Source organism: Mytilus californianus, unplaced genomic scaffold (genome assembly GCF_021869535.1).
Source record: "Mytilus californianus isolate M0D057914Y unplaced genomic scaffold, xbMytCali1.0.p SCAF_4, whole genome shotgun sequence".
Classification (NCBI taxonomy): domain Eukaryota; kingdom Metazoa; phylum Mollusca; class Bivalvia; order Mytilida; family Mytilidae; genus Mytilus; species Mytilus californianus.
The window spans coordinates 41,423,047-41,439,448 of NW_026262690.1; the positions used below are offsets into that span (position 1 = coordinate 41,423,047).

General features: G+C 33.2%; 2 protein-coding genes across 3 annotated transcripts in view; both read left to right on the forward strand.

The window, feature by feature from the left end:
• LOC127738063 (uncharacterized) overlaps nt 1-16,402 on the forward strand; it is a 258,109-nt gene that overhangs the window by 61,798 nt on the left and 179,909 nt on the right. The gene's annotated exons all lie outside the window — the stretch shown is intronic.
• The window catches only part of LOC127738062 (uncharacterized), a 33,785-nt gene continuing 20,180 nt past the window's right edge, over nt 2,798-16,402 (forward strand). For both annotated transcript variants that reach the window (XM_052249138.1, XM_052249141.1), the window contains exons 1-2: nt 2,798-2,890; nt 7,522-7,693. In XM_052249138.1, coding sequence (XP_052105098.1) covers nt 2,828-2,890; nt 7,522-7,693 — 235 coding nt within the window. In that variant the 5' untranslated portion in view covers nt 2,798-2,827. The remainder of the gene's footprint in view (nt 2,891-7,521; nt 7,694-16,402) is intronic.

The following is a 16,402-nucleotide window of genomic DNA, read 5'->3' on the forward strand; positions in this document are numbered from 1 at the left end:
GGGCCCGGAGAGAACCAAGGAAAACTGGCTATTCTAGTCAAATTAGATTTGAGTCGAGCGCACCTGCCATGTGCGGGTTCGAACTCACCAACTCAATGGTACGGTAGTTGAACTACTGAGACGACTCGGCCACTGAGGTCCCATTTTTAAATATATCTGACACTGGACTTTAAGCAAGTAACAATCAGTCGATCCTCTAAAGTGTAGTACACGAGATTGGTTCTAGATGTAATGGTATAACTAATAATTATTGTATTCCGTATTTAACAGAATATCGATACTTTTGGTTTGTTTACAGGCGGTGTGTTTTAACGCCCATTTGCATTAGATCAAATTGTACTCAAACTTATTCAGATAGGTTCATTTGGCCCGTAGAGAGTACTGAAAGTTGTCAAATTTACTCTTAAAAATACAATTATATTAATGTCTATATTAAAGCATCAATGTTTTTTTTTTTCAAATGTTGATGTTTTTCTAGAAACAAAGAAAATATTTACGAATATGATTAAAACAGGAACTGTAATTATTTCATTTATTATACTTTAACTTACTGCAAAAGTTTAAAGTCATTAAAATCATTTATCTGTCTCATAAATTGGGATAATTGGTTTTGTACGGATATGATTGATTCATAGATACATTATGAACCTATTGTACATGTACTGACCTTCATATTCTATATTATCAACATGAAGGTCAGTAATAATTATAATGTGAATTTGTCTTTACAACCTAGTAACATAACATACTAACTATGGGATCAAATACCTTCTTATTAATCATGTAAAACTAATTAAAAAATATCTAAAGCATTCTGTCATAAAGAAAGCGTAATGATCTTTAATTCTAATTATAGATGGCTATAAACCATGTTTCAGAAGACGTAGGTATTATTGATCATAGTTTATAGTTTTCTCATATTTCTCGATATCCAAAATATCGCTCAGTTATTTCCCTGTTGTATAATATCATTATTTTTTTTTTTGCTTTTGGCAAATGAAGCAGAAACTTCCTAACATATCTCTTTGAACTGTTCAAAGTTATTCCATCTCATCAATTACATGTAGTTTTGATACTGTGTCCATTTCGATCGATACATGTAGTTCTGTTAATTATCAGAATGACCAAACAGAACCTTTTTCAGAATCGTATACATGGCGGTCAGTTTTTATTGATTGAGGAAGCCAGGGTGTCCAGAGACAGGGGCGTAGCTGGACTTACATAAAGTGCAATCATAACTATTGCGAAGCGAAGCGAGGCGAAAATTTTTTTTGGACCATTTTATGCAGAAAATGATAACTTTTTTCGGGCATTTTCCCGGTATGCCATGCTTATGAAATTCACATCGCATTCACGCCCAAACTCCTATTTTGTGAATACTTGTGGACTTTATAGTGATTCGGCAAGGGAGGAGGCTATGGACCGCTCAAAGTCCCCAGCTGGTCCAGGGCACCCTAGTCGGGGATCCATGGCAGCACCGTAGACGGTGGTCCAGGGAAGCGAATCCCCATGAAGCTCCGGGCATATGAGTAATTACAGTAACTGCTTTGAACATGAAAAATACCCTATCTGTTTCTTACTATACCATATTTTCATGAAACGATAGTAAAAGTCTAGTGAGTTCCGTAATTTGCTGCTTATATTATTAACATGATTATTTTCAAATGTAAAATAAATTTTATAAAACGGGAAGATCAGGAAGAGTCGACAACCGAAGCGTTAATCAATGGACAATTGACAAACCCGGGAACAGATAAGACACAAAAGGAGAAACAAAAACATTCAACATTGAAAACTAAATACAGATGAAAAACACTGACCCAGAAAACAATGTGGCGACCTCCGGTGCTCCAAAAGGGTAAGCAGTTCCTGCTTCTTGCAAGACACCCGTAGTGTTTCTCACGAAGGTCATTCTCAAATCAAAGGAGAGGTTTCTACGACAACGGTAGAAGGTCATTTGGGACACAGATACCCCAGGTGAATCAATAGTCTTTTGGACGAACGGACAATGGGAATACGAAATCTAACGGCCACTTTTAAGTCTTGACTTATAAGTAAGGGATATAAATTTAAGATGTTTTCAAGGTGATTGTATTGAGCCTGTTTTATTAAATGTTAATACGTACTGCATGTAAGACTTAAAGTATAGTTAATATCGAAAGTCCATATATCTATTTTTTGCCAAGGCAAATGATCGCAGAACTCTCTCGGTGTTGATATCCATTTCTTTGTGAACATGTATGAACGCCAACGAAGATAGTCTGTCCTGTACCATGGTTGAACGGAGATAAGTTTTCGGTCGCCTTAATGCACTAAATGACCGTTCAGTAGTTGATGTAGTTACTGGCATTGTAACTAGAATTGAGAAGATTGCGAATATTGAAGGATATATAGTTCCTTATTAGTCACTGCTACAGACAACATCAGAGATTTGAGCTTTAAACACCGCCCGACACGATAATCTGTAAAGACTAAAGACTATCCGTAATTCAATTTCAGAATTTCTTTTTTTTTTGGTGAAAAAAATGTGGAAGCAAATGATTTTTTGCGTAAAGGCAGCTACGCACCTGAGAGATAATCACCGACATTCGGTAGATAAACTGACAATTCAAGTACATTAAGATTGGAGTCGAGTGGACCTGCGACGTGCGGGATTCGACTCACAACCTCAATGTTGACATGTTTGTGATACAGTTGTTCAACTCTTAGACCATCCAGCAATCGAGAAAGTAATTACTTAAGCATAATGAAATACCAATAAAACAATATTACATTATAAATCTAATATTTTTTAGTTTTTATTGCAGAAGATGCATATTAATACAACATGTTGGAAGAAAGAGTTCAAGCGTTGTACAGACTGATATGTATTCTAATAATTACTGAAAACGTAAGATTTCAATTGAAATATTTCCTCCTTTCATCTTTATAGTACTAAAATGTACATCTATATGAGAATCAATTCTCACCAATAATACGAATCACTCAAAATAGTTATAGGCTGGATTATCACTCCTATTCGGCATTTCGTCTCCGATGGTATCACCAGCCATGTAGTCTGACATAAAATATCATTAATATGGTATTTTCAGTAATTTTACTTCCAAAAAAGTAAAAATCATCCTATACGCTAAGGGCTTTCCGTCGTCAGAAAAATATAGCCAAAGTATTTGGAATACTTTTTTGGAGTTTGCTTCTGAAAGATCTTCAACTTTGTCATTGATTTGTCCTTCAAATCTTAAATATTGAATCAAACGCCACTTATGAGTCTAATGTAAACGAAACGAAATGCGTCTTGTGTGCTTAATCGTTAGCCTGCTATTTTTTAGATCTTTTATGACATATATATAATCAATTTTAAAACTCATTTCTTCGAGGGATTTCGTCTTCAAGTTCTAGAGCATTTTCTTTCGACCATCATTTAAAAGAGGGAAGGAACCAGATTAAGCCAAAATTGATAAAAGACAGTACGTGGTAAATCTAAATGGAAAAAAAAACACCAACAGCTGCAGCTTCTTTAGTAGAATAGTACTTGCATGTGGCGGCAAGCACGTTTTGACCCTGCTTTCAACATTATATGCCGTTTTTTATTTCGTTTTTTAAGTTGGTGGTCATCATATTGGCAGCTGCAGAGTGCAGTACTTTGTTGTGTGTTTTAATTTTACGACATATGGTCTAGATACATGTGAGTTAGGAAGGTTTGTGCACATTTGGAAATTGTTTAACCATACCACATTCTGTGCCTGTACCAACTGCTATTTGGAATGTGTGTTGTTCGCTGTTGTTTGTTATTTCTCGGAGGAGTGGGCGTTGGTGTTAGATGTGGTCTGTTGTTCTGTCCAGTAGTTTGATGATTCCTGTTATACTTTTTATGTATTAGTTCACGATAGGCAAGCTGAACCTGTTTTAACTTGTAAAATTCATATCAACCTAGTCTGTTGCATGTTATCCTCGACAAGCTAAACTTTGACCTACATTTTCTAACTTGGTATATGTAGCCATTTCAAACATGGGGTGTTATCTTATCTTAAGAGTATAAATTTATATCTGTTGTCACTTTGCCCATACAACTATATCAACATTTAGTGGGTTAAACAATGTAGGGAGCATAAATTTTGGGAAGTTACAAGAGACTCATCAGTGACACTCGAATAAAAAAAGTTAAAAAGGCCAAATAATGTAAGAAGTAGAAGAGCATTGAGGATCCAAAATTCCAAAAGGTTTTTACAGATAAGGTAACCTATTGTTGGGGTAGAAAATTCTTAGGATTTATTTTATAATTATAACTATATAATTGATTATTTATGTCAACACAGAAGTGCTGACTTCTGGGTTGGTGATACCTTGGGAGGAAACCTCCACCAGCAGTGGCATCGACCCAGTGGTTGTAAATAGACTCATCATAGATACCAGGAATAGAATTATGTACACCAAACGCGCGTTTCGTCTACATAAGATATATCACTGACGACAACCACAGAATTACAGGCACACATAGAATGTGGCGGGGTTAATAATGTTTGCAAGCGCTCAACCTCCACATAACCTGGGACAGTGTTGTAACAGCTTAACATAAGAAAAACCTGTACAAAAACAACTAACATGAAGACAAAAGACGCAAAATATAAATCGAACTGTACTTGCAGTCATACGTTTTCATAAATGTATAGCAATAGTCCAGGGCTTCCAAAAACGGTCGTATTTTCCGGACATGACCGATAAATTATAAATATGACTTGTTTTGCCAAACCTGAAACGGACATTTAACGTAGGTTTGCCATTTTAACATAATTCAGAAAAAAATTGAAGTTTTTGCGATCTTTTTGACTCGACCTTTTGCCTTAAACAGCCACATTTCCGGTCATAAAAGTGACATGTTGAATAAGTACTATCAAAACAAATCCTACTTTAATACCCTCTCATTACAATCAAGTTTAATTAGTTGTCAGACAGTTGGAATTTACCTGTTCAGGTAACAGTTAAACTAATATGTACCGGACATTGATCGGTCTATTTGAAGTTATTTTTATAGATTTCAGCGGTTTGCATCTAATTGGTTTAATCAAAAAGATTTAAATTATCAAAAATATGTATATAAATATGATTTGATGAAAATTTTTAAAAGGTAGTTATAAAGGTTTTAAGTGAAAAAATCGTCAGGACCACGTTGTTTGAACAAAGTACACGCGTGCGCATATGCGCAGTTGTGAGATTTAATTATGCATCCAAATTCTTCAAAAATACTAAAATTATCATTGATACCTTTATCTAACGTTCATTTCAAGTATTTTCTTGAAGAAATAAGGTTGGAAGGAGCTACTTAAACTCGACTGTGCTTTTTAAACGTACACGGATTTTTCGTATCCGTCTCTGGTCCGTGTTTTACCATTGTAAAGTCAACATCCGGTATGAGAAAATGTACCTTCAAAAACGAGAGTAAAGATTTGGACAGGGATGATTTTGACAACGTAATTTTGCACAAATAAAGAATCTAAGGCAGATATTAGTACGCTAATGTTGCATTTCGAATGATGCACTGTCAATTTAACAGTTAACGTCAGTACAGCGAATTTGTATCAAAAGTCAAGTTTAATATCGTTTTTATGTCAATCATTCATTGTTTATATGATGCCCAACTGATTAGCATGATTGCCTTTTGTTATGCAATACATATGAAATTAACAGCAAAATTAGTGTAAGTACCAATAAAAACAAATTCTTAAAAATTACGACGATGTTTAATTGATATCTTTTAAGAATAACTTTATACAAAAGATCAATCAGTTAACATGGATCGTGGTAACAAAAGAAACGTGTTTAAAAATCAACAGTACCGTAAAAATTAGAATGTGATATCCCGTTTTTAATAAGAATTCTACAGGTAAAGTCAAACTTCAAAAACAAGTATTTGTATCTTTGAAAGAATTCAGTAAATGTTTTAAGTAATTAATGGTAACAAAATCCCTGACTTAATATTATACTTGTTAAAAATAGATTACGTTTATTGAAATCTTAAACGTCACTATAGATACACCAGCATAGTATGCGAGTTGAGAAATATACACACAATAAGAAGGGACAAAAGGATAGTCAAACCGGAAAATTAACACTATTGAACAAAAAATAGTCTCTTGACGTAAATTTATGTTTTGATTTTCCAGTGTGAAACTGAAATATCCAAATCTAGGAAATGGCAATGTTGCTGTTGATATTAAATTTATTTAAAATATGTTAACTTTTGTAAATTATCGACATATAATAAGAGAATTCTTGATTATTTTGAGCAAAAAAATAATCACGATAATGGTAAGTGAAATTAAATCTATCATTTTCTAGTAAATACGCAATTTAGACGGATCTTTACTAAATTTGGCCATAAACTGAGAATCAGAAAACAAAACAGGAACAAATCTGCTATGGAAGGGGCTCAATTCATTTGGTGCCCTTTGGAATACCTACAACCTGTCGATAAAATTTATTGCCGAAACATACATAAATGTTGTCGAGGATAAAATACACAGTTTTTATCATCTCACCATAGACCCAGTAAATATATCTAGCATATTAAACTATTTACAGAAGAAGGTTTTAATGAGTTGTAGAAGATAATTCTGCAATCAGGTTTTCCAAAGAACAATTTGATTAAATAACAAAACTTCTGTTGTTAAGTTTGTGTAGAAGTGTAGTCTGAAGTATCGAAAAGTCATAACTGTCAACCGAATGAAAGGACGTAATTTATCTAAAATTAGCAACGAGTTTTTTACACTCATAAAATATCTAATTCCATTATTTTCATTTTCTTTTTATTGCAAACGTTAATAAAGAGACATTTAATTTTAGAAAGGAACTAGTTAAAAGAACAAAAGATAGTAGTAGAACACTTACTACAAGCTGAGATATGACGAGATTGATCTTGTTTTTTTTTTGTGTAGTTAAGGTAACCTAAACATAGTAGAGACCTTCAAATGTTCAGATGATACCAATATGAAGTAATGACATGGTTGTTTACTACGTATTTAACTATGTATGAAGCGCACTGCCTTGAATGTAGAAGAATTTATAATTTCATTCTAAAGAACTTCCATGTCGTATTTACGTCATACCATTACCACATTATTGGCTGATTTTTTTGGCTGGCACTCTATATCAAAACTCATGAACAGATGGAAATGTGTGGTGTTCGTCAATGAGAGAGCAACTGATCAGGGTTTCATTTCGGCTTAATGCTTATAGTTAAGCTAAGAACTAAGATTGACCTGCCGGAATTTAGGAGAGCAAGCAATTTCAAGACTTCCGAGATGGTTCTAATACATATGAAAGATGAGCGTGTTCAATAAAATGATTGGAAACATGGATCAATTATTTAAATAAAATATCAGAATTGATGTTTTGTTTGTCTCTCAAAACTTTTATAAGGTATAATAATAATAAGCAAAACTCAAGTTCTGCATACGGCTCATATTACTACATGAATATCTACATTTGTATAGTTTTATAACAACAATATTTAATCTTATTCAGATTGTATTGACTTCAACATTCAGTAAATCACTCACAGTATGTCCAGTACCTGCTTTGTGGCAATTAGTGGCGATCAGAAAATGTGCTGATGAATCAATGTATCACTGTCTATACAATGGAGTAACAGGGGATTTCGATGATAGCTGTTTTGTTTCTGAACGTTATCCAGCAGGTATACTTCTGTACTACTATTTCATACTTCACATCTTTACAGTTTTCTTTACTTTCTAAGTACTAAGATATTTTCGATTCGGATACAAGTATGTTGATAGAAAATAAATGTATATAGTAAGTATGTCTGCATGAAGTATGTGTATCTGGAATTGTAATATTCCATGGCTTCTAGAGAAATTTTGTTTTGGGGGGGAGGTCACTAGATATGGCTATATAAGTTTTGTAGTGAAGATACAGGCGAATCGTTTGCAAAAGATTAAGAGAGACACTATGTTCCTAAACTGAAACTTGAAAAAAAAATTTGAAGCTAAGATTTACCAAAAGTATTTAGTCAAAAAAATATTCAAATTTAAACAAAATTTTGGGTCACAAACTGAATTAAATGGGCCCTTCTTTAGTATGTTTGTTCAAATTAATACTCTTTTACCTAATAATTTTGCCTGTTATTTAATATGTAATTTACTATGCCTGTCATTATATATTTGAATCTTCACAAGGAGTGTTTAAATGTTATGTTTTAACTTAGGGCACATACATAAAAATTCCAAAACCTTAATCTTGTAAACACCTCCCAAAACATTGTATTAGTCATGTAGTACAGCACCAAAATATTCCTCAGCATCTGTTGTAGCGGAAGCGTGCCATAATTCTGCTGGCATGATATCACACCAGTTTCTACATCATATTCGGAAAAATCTGCTCCATATCTGTGCATTTTATTCCATCAATCTCAACACATCAGTCATTCGCGGACATAATTTGAAATCATCACAGAACTAATTAAGTGCCAATTTCAAGATGTCTGCTATCGCTAATGTCACAAGACATGCATTAAACTAACATGTGTTCCCTATATTTGGTAAGCCTCTAATGTTGATTTAATAAAGTTGAATTCTTTGTCATGAAGGGCGATGTCTCTGTCTCCAGATCTTAGTAAATTCTTTTAGACAATTATTGCCTTTTTCCTTGGTCTGCCCGTCTTCTGAAATGTTCTGCTGATTATTTTGATGTTCCTGTTCTGACTTAGCTTTTGATGTTGTTTTGGCAGCAATGTTTTGTAGTCTACCTCTTTTATTTTCACGTGTAGGATTTTGATGTTTACCAAATGTTTGTTTACTGGCTCCTTTGGGGGCTTCTTATCCCAGTTGTCCTGTGTAGTTTGTTTGCTTCTTCGAACGCGTTAAGTAAATTTTCTACCTTCATTGGCAATCTTCTAAACATCGAGATTCTGCACAGCTGTTCTATCCTCTTTTAACTTCGCTGATAATTTGTAGATAAGGTTATTCCATGCAAAGCGATGTCTTTAAGATCTTGGAATCTTTTTTCAATTCTAGCATTTCCCCTTTGCACCATCTGTTTTTTCTTCGGCAGATGATAAGGATTGGTATTGACGTGTAACGAGGGTTCTCCAAATGTTTGAATAAAATTAATTGTTTAACATTTATTTTGGAATTGTGAGATTGTCCAAACATTTATTGATGAAATTAACTCTTGATTTTTGTGTAATGGTATAAGTGTTCCATTTACCATAAAATGTTTTCTGTTAGGGGATATAACAAAATCATCTAGGGGGGATGCTGCAAATTTGATTTATGTGAAAATAAAACAATATGTTTCAACTGCACCTATTTGAAAAAAAAAGCTTTTGTAGGCAGTGCAAAGTAAAATAAAGTCTTTGTTCAGCATCGAAAAATTGATTGCTGTTAAAGATAAGCAGTAGATATTTTTGACAAGAGTTGGACTGCTTTTGCTATACTTTTCATTGATTGATCAGTTATTTTCAAATAATGTGTATGTGTACATAAATTAGTAAGAATAGAAATGTCATATGACATATTGGCTCTTATATGAGAACATAATATATAATTCATCTGTGGAAATAAAAAACCAAAAGAAACAAACAACTTTTAACAACAACAACAAAAAATCTCTTTGATTACTTTTTTCCTTCGTTCAATAATTTTTTTTTCATTATTTTATTACTAAAAAATCTACAGACATACTTAAAATACATATCTTTACATTTAACCACTAAAACAACACAAGCTGTTTATAACCTGTGCATTTGTTATATTAGATAATTATGTTTGATAATCTTAATGGTTAGCTTCTTGTTTGATAATACTGACATGGTATATAATTTTTAGTTATGTAAAATTGTATGTATATTACTAACTAATACTAACAGCTGTATAAATATGTTATTAACTAATGTTAACGAGGCCGGGATAAGGTACCGGTACTTGATGTTTTTCAACTAACAAATGTACAGATTTCAATAAAAAAAGAAGCAATTTCATAAAAATATTGTCTCTTTCATTTCTCCTTTGACATCGTGTAATATTTTTTTTTACCATGTAAAAAACTCATTTATTGTTGACAAATTTTGAAATTCTTCCTCTGTAATCAGTCAGCTGATTGGGATTCAACGATTCAATGAACAACTGTTGTGCTGTATGTTTTCCTTGGTAAACTTCGTTCGGAAACGACCAGGCATGTGATATCTGTTGGTAATTTAGCGATTGAAGATTACATTTATTCTAGGTAGAAGAGATGTTGAATTCTGGACAACGTTGAAGCATTACATAACAAAATCGAAATTTGACTTGAAATGTTCTAGAACAACTTTCTTAACAGACGACATTACATGCAAAAGGCAAGCATGTGGAAACCTCCCATCAAAGTCAACCTCAAAAGCATTTCGAGATAAAATTCTCCATGCTCGTCTACAAAAACTGTTCAAATTTTTGTTGTTAAATTCAAATACACTCAACATTTCCTCCGTTGTTACAAAGCTCGTTGCCAAAATCAACATTATTTTGAATAAGTAGTCCACAACCCCGACAATAAAGTACATTATTCTTTGATGATGATACATATACATGTACAGATAACAACAGTGCCATAAAACTATGACAATTTCATTTTATAAATTGAATTTTTTCAAGCATCACTGTACGTCAATCTATGTGCGATAGAACAGTTGATTAGATACCAGCAGAGGACTTCTGATACTAGTGATAGTTTGACATGCCTTCATAATATGATGAATTATCATGCAGCGGCATGTCGACGTACTCTAAATATGCTTATTGTAATATATTGTAATATAGGTCTTTTTTCGAATAACAAAATTTCAAATAATTTCGTAAAAATATTATAAAGAATCAGTTCACTGTGTGTGAATGAAGCCGTGATATATTGGATTACGTATTTTCATGTTAGAAAAACTTCTTCGTGCATTTATTTCATTTTCGATTTCGTATTTTCAAAAGGGAGTCGAATGCGGGCGAATGCCCATCGATAAATAAAGGGGACAGTAATCTCGGATACAGTTATCGTTCTCTATATGTGATCAATAAATGTAGGATACATGTAAATAAGCCAGTAGACCATCAATACAAATAAAAAAGATTATTTAATGAATTGCACAATTTTCAAGTAAAATGTGTTTCCTTAAAAAGCATGATAAATGAAAAAAATGACTGTTTCAATCTTAAATTCTCTATTGTTGAAAATAAAACAACGATTAGAAAAATGACAGCAAGTACAAAACAGCTTGCGCTGAAGAAAAAAAAAAACACAATAAAGGTGTTTTTATCAGTTTCTTGGAAATCTTTTTTGTTCTTTTCTTTCGACTTTAAGGCTAAAAAAATATATTATGCCCGGAGTTATGAAATTGGTCAAATCTTGAAAATTGATCAATTTTTAAAATTGTATTCTTAGGACGGCAGAAAGAAGTACGAGCAAGCAAACTATTAGTTTTTTCTTTCGGATGACAATTTTGATTTGTACGAATTACTTTATTGAGCAGTAAAACAACCTAATCAAAACACAGACCCCATGTCCATTCTGCTTGGAATCGAAAGAAAATATGTATGTTTAACTGGCTAAATTAACCAATGATATATGGTCCAAACTGCTCCCATAGCAAATAAATCATTCGATGAAAAACCAAACGAACACACTTCAATTTACATGTATCTTATTCCTCAAATCTGAATAATTATCGACTGGAAAAGAAGGAACATGGTGTTTAAACATTTAATCAACAACACAAAATCCCTACATGCAATTTGAAATACCAAAGGCAAAAAGCTTTTATTGCTGTTTTTTATCTGAAAAACACACTTTGGAGCCTTCCTAAATTGTATTTCCGACTTTTTCAATTAATACGCAAAAAGATGAGCCTCTTCAAGTCAATAGCTAAAATTATAAATGAAGTGTTGGTTCTTGAAAACTCTGTAGTTTTTGACATTCTGCATGAAATTGAAAAATTTACTTTGCTTTTCGAATTACAAGTATTAATTCTAAGAAATATTCTAAGTCTTAAGTAAACCACAATTTTTAGATATAAATTAGAATTTAGATAAAATTAAGCCTTATAAAAAACAAAATTTTAACATTTTGCAATTCATTTTTGTTTTCTTTCATTTTCGATCATTCTATATGTTAGTTGAATATTGTGCAGTGTTTTAAGTGATCAACCGGTAATGCCACTTGTTGAAAGTTACAAATGATGGCCAAAATAGATCATGAAACAATTACCATATTTCATTTTACTTCTCGGGTCGGTGTAATAAAGTATTATAGTTTTAACAAAGAAGATTTCGGGATAAGAAATGTCTAAGTTTTACATTGAATTTTAAAAATCCATTGCCAGAGTAGTATATGATAAGAAATCATCGCTCGCTGTTGGAAGTTCAGTTTCGCCACTTTTCGTTCTTGTCATGAGAAGATATTTAAGGGGTTTCTTTTGTTTACCTCATAAAATTAAATAATGTACATATTCCATCTCAACCTGAGAACGAGTGGCTCGATTTCTTCTAGCAATGTTTATGTTTTGTTAGATGTTGTACTTTCAATGGTATTTATAATCAAAGAGTAAAATTTTAATTGTTTGGTATAAATATGTTAAATAATTTCATCTTCAAAACAATTTCAGAAGATAATGGGAAATATCAGAAAATAATGATATGAACTTAAGAAGAAAAAAGTAAAATAACAAAAATATCGAACTCCAAGGAAATTCAAATCGGAAAGTCCCTTATCAAATGACAATATCAAAAGCTCAAACACCTCTAACGAATGGAAAACAACTGTTATATTTCTGGCTTAGTACAGATATTTTCTTATGCAGAAAATGGTGGATTAAACCTGGTTTAATAGCTAGCTAAACCTCTCACTTGTATGACAGTCGCATCAAATTCTACAACACATCTTTGATTATAATTGAAAATCCAACTGATTAAAAGTCAAATTTACCTCCAAAATTCTTTACACACAAAACAAGTACTTCACTGAAACATCTCAAAATGTTCGAATAGAGCCCGTTTTTTTAACGCGTACTGGACTCTATTCAGTACTGGACTTTATTCAGACTTTTTACATTTTATCAACCGTTAGTGAAACATTTTTTAAAGTTATGAATCCGTGCATGGCTTCATTACATCTTTAATGCAAAATAAATTGAATTAATATTTTGTCTTGTTTAGAACATAGATGTACAATACATATATGTTTAGAACATGCAGTTACTTGTGTGTGAAATAATTTTCATGAAATCTTTCTGAATGTAGTTGATAGGACGCCCATTCATGAGGGCGTGACAAATTGTCACTAATGTCCAATCAGTTTTTCTGTTGTACAAAGTTTGACTTGCGGTGATGCTTGAACAGTGTAAATTATATTGGCATAGTTTTATGACATTTACTATACTATTGAACCTCTGTCGTCCTGATTCAAAATTAAATTGATTAAGAAAAAGTGCTTCACAACCGCTGAGAAAAAGTTGAGTGTAGATAACCCCGACTGAATTTTTGCCATACTTCTGTCACTAGTTAGTTGATGAGTAACTAATGCGTTTGGATGACCAAAGATTTTTTTTCTCTGATCTGCGGATTTTGCCAGCCAAAATCGAATTATCTGGGTGGAATGCAGTGTTGAAGTTTTACTCGTGACATGAATTATTAATACTCCGGGAATCGGATTGTGACATGGCAATTCATAGTAATCAAATGTACGGCCATCTCTCGGACTAACAACTGTCCCAGTAACATCATTGTAACCTACACCTTCTTTCGCCATGTCATGTTTTAATTAGGGGCTAATATTGACAAACTTTGAAATTCTGGCTGATCCATTTCGTTAGGATAATTTTATTCATTTTCGTTTTTCTGGAATGTATTGCCAGAAGTAGAAAAAAGCCAGCTATCTTGACGTCAATTGGTGTTTCTTGAAAAATATTCAGGTAATGTTTATATGGTTTTTGTCCGTATTTGAACATCTCATTTACCGTTTCCCTCTGTGTGCCTTTTATAAGTTGTGCATGATTGTGATGAGAATCATATTTGATAATGGAATCAAAAGTCAGCTTAAGACTTTTGTCCATGGAGAATTTACATTTGTTTTGCAATCTTCAAATTTGCATATACATATTCCTCGAAATATTGGTTAATTCTTCAGCTTTCGATTCCTTACGATTGAAACTTTGTGCCATTTGAACACATCAAAGATTTGTTTTGACAATGTCATCTGCCACTATATGTTCCCATCATCCATTTTTCAAGCGCCTGCTTTTTCTATCTTTTTGTATTTCGTTCCGCTGATTTACTGTTAAATAAGATGAACCACTTGTGGGAATGTCGACAGTGAAATACTTTTCTGGAAATTGCTGTCTAAGTGTGCTATTGATAGCCGAGAAGCTAAGTGAAATGTTATGCTCTCCTTCATCGGTAGAAAAACTATCATCTGTCATCCATCAGATGTACTGTTCAATGTGTCTACATGTCAGTTTGGTTTTTTATTCTTTGTTTTCATAGTGATTAAGATTTTAATAAGGAAAAGCCCGTCCCAAGTCAGGAATATGACAGTTGTTTTCCATTCGTTTGAGATTTTGATTTTGCCATTTGATAAAGGACTTTCCGTTTTGAATTTTCGTCGATTTGGCACTTTTTACAGCAGCCATCTTTACTTTGGTCCTCATGTTTTCATAATTCCTTTTCATGGTCTTGTTCAGTTTTAAGTATTTCATTCTGATTCTCGGCGGCTGACCCATCTGTACCTTTTGATGTAAACGCTTTCCTTTCAACTTCGCCACTAGTACATTCAAACAAAATGTTCTGCTCCTCCTGTTCGACGTTATTTATAGCGCCTCCTTGATGGTTCGGATCAGTAATGTCGTACGGATTTGGTCTGTCTTGTATAACTCCATTATCAGCGCTTTTGCTTGTTTGTCGGCAAGTACAGTACTGGTCCTATCACTTGCTGTAATGGAATTTTCCGTATTTTTCTCAGTTTGTGTATTTCGAGACACATCTTCTTTTTGTGAAACTAAATCTGTAGAAATTATTTTGGATTTGTCGTTGCTGCATTGTGTTACATAGCCCTTTTCAGTTTTCACTTGGGGGAAATAGAGAGGGAGTATTGGGTTTCTGGTCTCGTAATATCTATTTCGATAGGCATTTACTATCTATGATTAGTTCTCCAGCAAAGTAATGGTCAGAGTTTTCAGCATTGTGTCTTACACAATCGGGCTTTTAATTGACTTTGTAATTCATGTGGTTTTCTTACTACTCTTTTCCGATATCTTAGGTCAGAATCCTTTTAATATAGTCATTTGTTGATCATCTTTTTTTGTCTTGTGTTAAATGTTCAATTACATTGGAATAGTACTCTAGTACAATAAAGTTTATCGGCGTGACACGACTTCTTTTTTTTTACCTAAAAAAATACCCATTTGACTTGTTTCTTCATTATAGATAATAAAATATATGGTTTGGGAGTGGGATCTTGAACCATTTTCTAGTTTAATTAAGATGAATGGTATGAGGGTATGGGGATGACCCCAAGGTCCCCAAAAATACATCGTTCAACTTGTCTCGTCTTGGTCAATAAGAAAATAATTATATGGTTAATTGGGATTCCATACCACTTTTATAGGCGTTCATAACCCTTACCCTTATCCTAACCCTAACCCTAATCTTAACCCTAACACTAGCCCTAACCTCTGGTTTTTTTCTCTAGAAGCCCTGGAATAGGCTCTTTTTCATAACTTTGGTCCGAATTTTTCAAATTTCGAGCCCTAGCTTAAGAATTTGGAACATAGCGACTCTCGAAACCTTTCGCAAATGATACGCCCTACGATATCTAAATAGCAATACACAATGACACTCCCATATTTTTTCTTTAGAAGCCCTGGAATAGGCCAACCCCCTATTTTTGGTACGAATTTATCAAATTTCGAACCCTAGTTTTAGGTTTTGGAACATAGCGCCTCTGGAAACCTAGCGAAAACGATCGATACGTCCTTATCTCCCATTCAATACCTATATATATATATAGCGATACCACAGGACACCCCGAACTATTTTTCTCTAGAAGCACGGGAATAGCATAACCCCTCTCTCCCTTTTCTGTATTTCAGCCTTCTACTCGAATTGTCATGTTGTTATATTTGATTTCTTTTTTGTTCGCCAATCAAATTCAATATCTTTTAATTTCCTCTAGTTGCATTATTGTTTTTAACCAAATTCCTTTCAATCAGTTGGTTTAACAACTTATCCTCTGACAGGTGCGGATTTACCGTGATACGGAAATTTACCCTCAAAATGGGCGGAGCTTGTTTTGATAACAGATTTGGTTAATTCGATTTTAAGATTGAGCTGTAAATTGCAATTTCTGGACGGATTTTTTTGCTTTCTGTATC